This window comes from Sphaeroforma arctica (assembly GCF_001186125.1).
Source record: "Sphaeroforma arctica JP610 unplaced genomic scaffold supercont1.46, whole genome shotgun sequence".
Classification (NCBI taxonomy): Eukaryota; class Ichthyosporea; order Ichthyophonida; genus Sphaeroforma; species Sphaeroforma arctica.
This window is the reverse complement of record NW_014040512.1, coordinates 63,430-71,757: the sequence shown is the minus strand read 5'-3', so window position 1 is coordinate 71,757 and position 8,328 is coordinate 63,430. Positions and strand designations below refer to the sequence as shown.

Sequence of the window (8,328 nt, the reverse complement as noted above, 5' to 3'; positions counted from 1 at the left end):
CATATATATTTATAAATATATATATGTTTATTATTATTATTATTATTAATTAGTAGTTGTTATCAGTCATAATGACCCGATCCTTCACGATTACATACAATTGCCGATTGGTGTATACTGACATACACTTAATATCTTATTTACTAGGATAGCAGAAGGAATTGGGATCTATTCTACAAGCGCAACAAAAACAAGTAAGTACTTGCGATAGTACAGGTCGTTCACCATCAGGTATTGTGCTGGACGAAGACGCAATCGTTTGTGACCAGACGGGTATTAGTTTTTAAAGAGCTGCAGACTGGTATCTGATGCTGTGCTTGTATCAGATGCCGCCGAGTCGTTTCTTACTCTAGCAGCTTCTACAAAGATATTTTCTGATTGCACTGACAAATTAGCTTATATGTCTACTAGTCGGCTATATCTTTCGCAGCTGAGAAAAAGATATACACTCGTTTGGCTGATATACTGTTTTATATTTTTTCTTCTACTCTTGCAGCTTTTACAAAGATAGACATTGGCTCACTAACACGTTCAGCGCATGGCTGCCGCAGGATAGGGTAAGTCAGCAACCTTAACACTTGTGAAATTGCATATAGTATCTTTCCACACCTTAAACGTTAAACGGTCGCCAACTCATGGCTTTCATTGTATTGGTTCCTAGAATTCTGACTTGTCTAATATTGCCTAGGGTTTGCTTCAATTGAAAACCTCACACACCAATGTTGATTTTTCACTTAATGTTTCAGGATGCAACATTCTCTCTGGTTGAGGTGGGCTGTGGTGTAGGCAATTTGTTCTTCCCGTTAAAAGCCGAATATTCGAACCTCCGGATATACGCATTCGATCTGTCTTTGAATGCCATCAACATTATAAAGGTATGAATGTACGTCTGCCCTGAAAGGCGGTTCGCTATATATATATATATATATAATTATATATATATATATAATATATGTACATATATATTTATATATATATGTATATATATACATTTGTGTGTGTTTGTATATATATATATACAAATATATATATATATATATATATATATATATATATATAAATATATATAAATATATATATAAATATATAAATGTATATATATATATATATATATATATATATATATATATATATATATATATATATGTATCCCAACAGCAATTTGCCCACCAGCACACAAAATGAAGAACTTGAATGTGGTTCTGATTGTACAGCAGTAAGCAAACCGATTATTCGCAAGCATCCTAACCATACATACCTCTGATAATAGAGTCGAAGCCTATATGTGCATTACTATAAACACATACAGTGCTGCAAAACAGTTGCTTCCGAAAACTGTCAGTTATCTGACTCGTGCACATTTACACCGGGAAATAAACCTGATTCAGTACTAATAAGCCTTCCAGATTCAAATGACTGCTTGTCGCTCAGTTTTGGCTTACCTACCAAGACTATGTCGTTGTTTGCCTACGGTTCGCAGTGTGTTAATCCGAGACGCGATTTTGATTGAGAGTACTAAACCTCCTAAACTATAGTAAAAAATTACACTGTACTCTGCAGTACTCACCTTCAATCTCTCTGCTAAACCCGGTGGATATCACCTTCCATTCCCTTACAATCACACAACCAACACAATATGCAGTCTCAACAGGTATGCTCATCTCAGCCTGTAGTATTGCGAGTTTCATAAAAGTGTTGTGGTTACACATCTTACACAGCGTATGATGATTGCGCTGGCTATTACTGGGATTTATGCAGCCGCCAGGCTAACGTCAATAAGTTATTCCGTAAATTAGCGCCAGCTTTTAGTTATTCCACCTGTTGCTTTTATTTATAAAAATTTAATGAATACATAATTATAATACTAGGATGGACAGAACCAGCCCTCCGGCCGAGTGCAGGTGCATGCCCTTACCTCCGGCTCAGAAGTCCGGCAATGGTCCGCGTGAGTGAACCATCTGATAACGTATGGAAACTTCTTAGTTGAACGAGTATAATTTTAGTACTAGCGGTACAGTACTTTTTCCTTGAAGTATCGTCTGCATAAAGTAACTTAATAAACCGTTAGTTGAATAGAATTCCTGTATCATTGATCGATTCCGCATTTATGAAGTCGATTTGAACTAACTCAACGCACAAGATGTAAACCGCGGCAAGTAGAGACGATATGTGGGGCTCACCGTGGGTCTATGAAGGCCATAAGTTGCACATATTGTTGCCGTGAATCAACTGTTGGCAACGTTTTACCCACTCGCCTGCTTATCAAAAGATCGGGTCAAAGAATCACGATAGAGATTACCCGGCACCAAATACGACTTTGGGGTTCTCTGCCCAAGTCAATTTACTGCTGACTCATTTGGAGAAGCGCTCGGTCCTTGAGATCCACATGAATACCAATGCGGATGTGGCAATTGTGGAGATCATCCGCTTTTTGTGTGGCCAATTATGAGCCTTCGGTGTATCTTTTGACTCGGCCTTTCTTTCCTGATTTTCTTGCCTACGCACGGACTCTGTTCATTCCCGGAAAGCTAAGAACGCTCACTCGAGTCAGGCCTCTAAGCCGGCAGTCAAGTTCAAGAATGACGTTGCCGGGCAGTACTTCTGCTATCTGCGCCGCTGGAACCGACCTAATCGTCCCGCAACTACGCATGGAGGGGTGACCTGCGTGACACGCTACCACTCCACACGTACCATGAATTTACAGATGTCAAGATACCTGTCCGATGGATTGGACGGTGTTCTTATGCTCCGGCCGACAACAGCCCAGTGGGAGGCTCTTTCACCAGAGTTGACAAGAAGTGAGCGCTGGCCATCTTGGCTACCCACGATATCCATGAGAATTTCAGATGGAGCCGATGGAGGGACTAATGGAAGCCGATGAATAATTGCCACGGCTCTTTGACACACATCTCAATGGATGACCAGGCTGCGCATTGCGATGTCAGATAAGCGACAAAAGAACCATGTCCTTCAACCTCCGAGAGGAACAACTTGAGTGTGACAAATATGAGCGCTCTTGTGCATCACACTCCCGGAAATAAATGCAATGGATATTGAAGAAGATGGCGAGGCCGTGAGGTTGCATGGCTTTAAATTGCAGCCCACCTTCAGATCGTGCCGATGCTACTGGCTGCACATATGAATCCGTTGTTACCTATCTGCGCGGACATGCAGCAAACAATCAGGGTGCGCATATAAAAATAATGATGCTACTACATAAACGTCTTAAAAGACCCTGCAATACAGCAGCCCTTGATCAATGTCTGGCACGAAGAGTCTGACGTAAATTTTAATCCTGGCGGTACGTATATTTATTAGTAATGCGTATACGGGTTTGGGAAAATATATCTGTGTCGAATTACTTTGAAACTAATAGCCTAGCCTCTACAACAGCCTTAGCAGGTGAATATTGAGCGAGTACAAAAAGATTAACCTCGACTTCTATGCCACTAATATCGGGGGCCATAACCCATATACCACAACCACTAATCGTGGTGACTCATCTATGTACCCCGAATACGGGTAGCTCTATCATTAACTGTAAGATTCGGTCTATCAAGGCGATATTAACGCTTAGAATAAATAAACGCGTAGGTAAATTCTAAGTATCGTGCAAATTTCAAAGTAAATAAACGAAATGAGACTTTTAGACTTTTAGTAAAGTTAGGTATGCCTCGTGAAAACAGCAATACTCTGAGGGATTGTGAGGCTGAGACATTGCCTATATATAATCCTCTCAGTACTGTTTTCGCCGAAGGGATTTTATTTCGTGTTTCGGTGTCGCTCTTTGAGAAACTATGGTATGTTTCGTTGGGGCGAATCCGAGAGACTAATAAAATTCTATCTTTAGAAAAAAATTAGTAGAAAGAAAAAGGAGATACTCTTGATGTCTTTTGTCACTATCTTAACCAATAACTTTCCACTTATCAAGAATTACCGACTTAGCCTTCATCAGACTGGCACATCTGGTTGACTGATCGGAGGTTAAACTAGGTAACGCTAATAGTCCCTAGAAACCTATATTCGGTTGAGCCATCTCGCTACCGAAGTATTCAGATATGAATAGATTTGGAAAGTAAATATAGTTCTGTTAATAGAACTAGACCAAATCTTATGTTTGGTATTTTACTGGGGTCTTTCAATGGCCTTGCCCAAATATCTTATATGTAAAATGGAAAAGGTATTAATTAATAAAACTGTTAAAAACCATATAGGAAACTTAAGTTCTTCGTACTATTAAGAGTACGGTTATAGTTTACGTACTGCTTAAGCGTACAGTTTAAAGAGTCTAATGTGGAGGCCCGGCTATTACATAACGTTCTATTTCTGCCGCTAGGGGCTCCTTGTACATCCTCTCATCCTCGTAGTTCCGATCCGCCCTCTAGGCCGGCCAAAGTGTTAGTGTTGTAGCCTTTGCTCTTGAGAGGATCGATGCCCAGAATGCAATATCTACCACCAGACAGATCACTTTAGATACTGGTGTCCTTTTAACCGAACAATATACTCAGCTATGTCTCTACAACAGTAGCAGCGACGACTTTGGATGGATTAGAATAGAACGAGTGGACCTGTCTCGTTACTCACAGGCCCTATATGAGGACCTTCCAGTAAATGTTAAGTGTGTATAATAATTCGGTGCTCGTCCCGCAATGCATAGCCAAGAATTTACGGGCGCAAACCAGTTTAAGATAACAGAAATATAACCATTGTACCAAAGAGGGTATGGCGACAGCGGCACGATTACAAGCCGTACACATTACTACTAAATGTGTTGAACATCGAAGGCCGAGTAATGTATCATGAGACGTCTTTGTGCAATGTCTTAACACAAATGATAGCCCCATGGATATCCGAAACACAGTGTGCCATGAGCGTTTGAGCACTAGCTGGGACGATTCAACTTCACATCTACCTCTCGCTTGCAAATATCAAAGTTACATCTGGTTGATTCCCTCGTTTACTGACCCCCGGAGGTTTTCTATAATTTTGATATTACGTGTAGGAGCCCATACATTGCGGATCAGGACGTCCCACTAGGGAACCATCATTTCACTGGCCTAGAGTATCTGGGCCGTATAACCAATTAGCTGGGTACCAGGTTTGCATAAGTGCAACTTGCCCACTGTTTATTCCGGATGCCAGGGTTAAGGTCATTCCGCTAACGGGGACCTTATCTGTCGGATGTGACTATGTCACAATTAATTCCTTTAAGAATGACATTATAACGCGGAAAATGGACGCCATGTACCCGGTAGACCATGCGTAGGAATTAAACCAAATATGCCTCTTGGTCGCTTGTTTCGTGTTCAAAAAACACCACGACAACGGTGCCGACAAAGAGTACAATCATTCCCGCTTGACGATCGACTATTCTTTGCACAACTCTCACAGACATAACTTACAGGTATCTCTGCCTACGAAAGACAACGTGCCCCACCATGTGCAATGCGTGATTATTCTCACATGCATCGATTTAGCCGCCTCTTATCACCAGGTAATGATAGCACCGGAGTGTCGACATATCCTTACGTTTTACACCCCAGATGATCGCTTCCACCAGCCGATGTGTTTGCTGGATTGTATGCAAAACGGCTGATTTGATATAAAGCATTACATGCTGCATACGTTCTAGCAGGTTAAAGCTCTGTTTGCGTACCAGGATGACCTGACTATAACCGCCAGGCAGCTCATGGAACGCACATATATCAAATCCGCTAGACACTTTACATTGTGATTGAGAGGAACATCCAGCTGCAACCGACCAAGAGCCAGATGTTAGCTCATCTACCACAGGAGGTGGCTCACCTTTTGGCCGGGTCATCTTAGGTCATGAATCCATGATCGACCGCGGTAGGTTAAAGGACTTTCTCACCGCCCCGGTACCCAAGAACTGGGAGGAACTTGTCTGTCTCCTGGTTACGATGTCTTGGTGGTCCGGCATGGTGCTCTACCATGGGCACACAATGGAGCCACTCGCCCGACTTACAAAGAAGAGCGCGGGTTTTGCTTGGAGAACCGAGTAACATCAGGCTTAGGATAATGCTTTCTGCTATCTATCGATGAGGATTAAATACAAGTTTTACCAACCGCTCCGCACCAAAGACTGGTCATGTACCCGGACGCCTGTGTAACGGCCGTGTACATAAAGCTTTTTGTCCAAGTGGAGAGATTAAGAACGTGCCGCTCCCGCAGTTGGCATTTGAAGCCACAAAATCGCGCATCTTCGACCAATCAGACCTGATAATGGGCGTGTCCGGAGGCGCTGTCCATGCAATTTTCTGCCAAAGCAATACAGCCAGCGGATGCCACGAAGAAGGCTTAGGAACCTCGCTTAACGTTTCATGGCACTCCATCTCACCCAAAGGAACAGTTATGTCATCGTCGTCCGTTACAAAGACGGTACCCAGGGCTAGATACGAACTTATTTTTTCTTGTGATGAACAGAAAGGAGATCATCGTTGTTGGCATCCATATCGCAGGACACTCAAACCTCTTTTTAGTTGCTCTCACGGTCAGTACACTAACCTCGGCGCAACGCAACTATAGCGATATGAAAATGACGGGGTGTAAATTCGCGGCCAAAAAGACCTTGAACTTTTTACAACAATCGGACCTCCCTGTGATCATGTATACGGAACACAACCCCCTCTTAGATATCTTAAAGAACCGCGGCAAATACATCGAGGACGATACAATGAAGAGTTGCTAAATCCTGAGGTCTATCCCATGTTACAGGACCCATAAAAGTCTTCGGCGATTACATGTCGTGGTGGTGCTGTGACCAAATGGACCCACTCATGCTCCCGGCGGATAAACGTGTGGCGTGTCCAGCTGTTTTGGAATGACCGGCACCCCAGGTCCTGGCGACACTTGCTACGACGACGCTCGACCGCACCAACAGCCAGCTAAATCGTCTGTGAGTTCAAACCGTAGTGGCGCCCTGACCATTCTATGGCATGTTGGCCACAAAAACCGATTAGTTTTGTGCTATTCTGCTACGACACGCGCTCAGAAGAAAGCCGACTCACACCTGGGCGGCTCAGACGACGATTCGCTCACAGTAGCGGAACTGACGAACGCCGCGCAGAAGTGATACCCGACACGACATCAGGCAGTGCCTGATCAAATCATCAGACTACCTATGACGGAGCAACCAGTGGTGTCCCAAACCACCACAAAACTGTCTCCAGCTCTCGAGGTCGATTTTCGAGCACTCCGCGCTATTGTGGACACCACCCTCGAACAGGACGACGACTCAGCTGCCGAATACGACGGCGACACAGCACTGCCACGGGCTACTGAGTCTTTACCAGTCCAGGACGGCGGTACGAACCTCAGCCTAGCATAAAAAAATGTAAACTTTGAACACCGAGATGGTCGAGCACCCGACCCTCGACATGCAGGAGGTCCAATCGAAGTCGACTCTGTGCCGTATAGGGAGCAATAGGCAACCGACCTTACTCCTCAGGCCGTTGTCTTCGAGGCCCCCATTTCTTGGCGGGACGACCGTTCCCCCTTTGTGTCTCCCGCCAATGGGACTCCAGCTACCTATGTCTGGTCTGAATACCATCGGTGAAACAGCTTGTTTTGACCTTCAGGACCACTCGCTCCTTTGAACCCTAGCATGTATACGTCGTAATTTTATGACGAACAACTAACGAATGAATCCGAACTACTACGCACAGCCCAGGAATCAGCCTCATTCTCGGCCACTTTGGAGTTTGAAGCGGTTCCCCTGAATACTGATGAAATAATGTACCAGGCCTGTCTTGACGATGGCCCGGTCCGAGAGACCCCATTGACACGCTACGCCGTTTGGCGATCTAGACTCTCTCCAGTCTCCAGTAGACTATATGATCTCCGTTACCGATATCCGGATCCCCGCACAAAGCAATCGTTTTTTATGTCTCACACCCTTCACGCTCGTCCGATGAACCTCCCTCACATGCATACCGCTTTGCTTTGAAGTGGTTTTGCCACCTACTATCTTGGAGATCACTTGAACCTTACATGTCCGCTTTAGTCATCTCTTGGGGGGCACCACAGCAAACTTGATCGACACGTACATCTTATTTCATGACTCGATGTACGCATAATCCATCTCCGACGAACAGCGACAGGCACTCACATACACTTTCTCCACTATGCGGCAGCAATCCGGTACCAATATCGGCCCAAAGGAGCTTATGTCAAACGAGCAAGGCTGAGCACGAAACACAACCATCCTCAATCCAGCGATTTTGTACACGAGTGCTGATGGGATGTTCGTTCTTGAACACGCTAAATTTCCCGTCGTCTTGTATGTGTAGAAATACGGCCTCCGGTCAG

General features: G+C 44.1%; 2 protein-coding genes across 2 annotated transcripts; both read left to right on the top strand.

The window, feature by feature from the left end:
* Window positions 1-6,841: 6,841 nt before the first annotated feature.
* SARC_01195 (hypothetical protein) lies at window positions 6,842-7,093 on the top strand (the record flags this gene model as incomplete). The annotated part of the gene is made up of 1 exon (XM_014305085.1): window positions 6,842-7,093. One exon carries the CDS (start codon window positions 6,842-6,844, stop codon window positions 7,091-7,093), a length of 252 nt encoding a protein of 83 aa, XP_014160560.1.
* Window positions 7,094-7,141: 48 nt separating this feature from the next.
* SARC_01194 (hypothetical protein) lies at window positions 7,142-7,348 on the top strand (the record flags this gene model as incomplete). The annotated part of the gene is made up of 1 exon (XM_014305084.1): window positions 7,142-7,348. One exon carries the CDS (start codon window positions 7,142-7,144, stop codon window positions 7,346-7,348), a length of 207 nt encoding a protein of 68 aa, XP_014160559.1.
* Window positions 7,349-8,328: the final 980 nt, after the last annotated feature.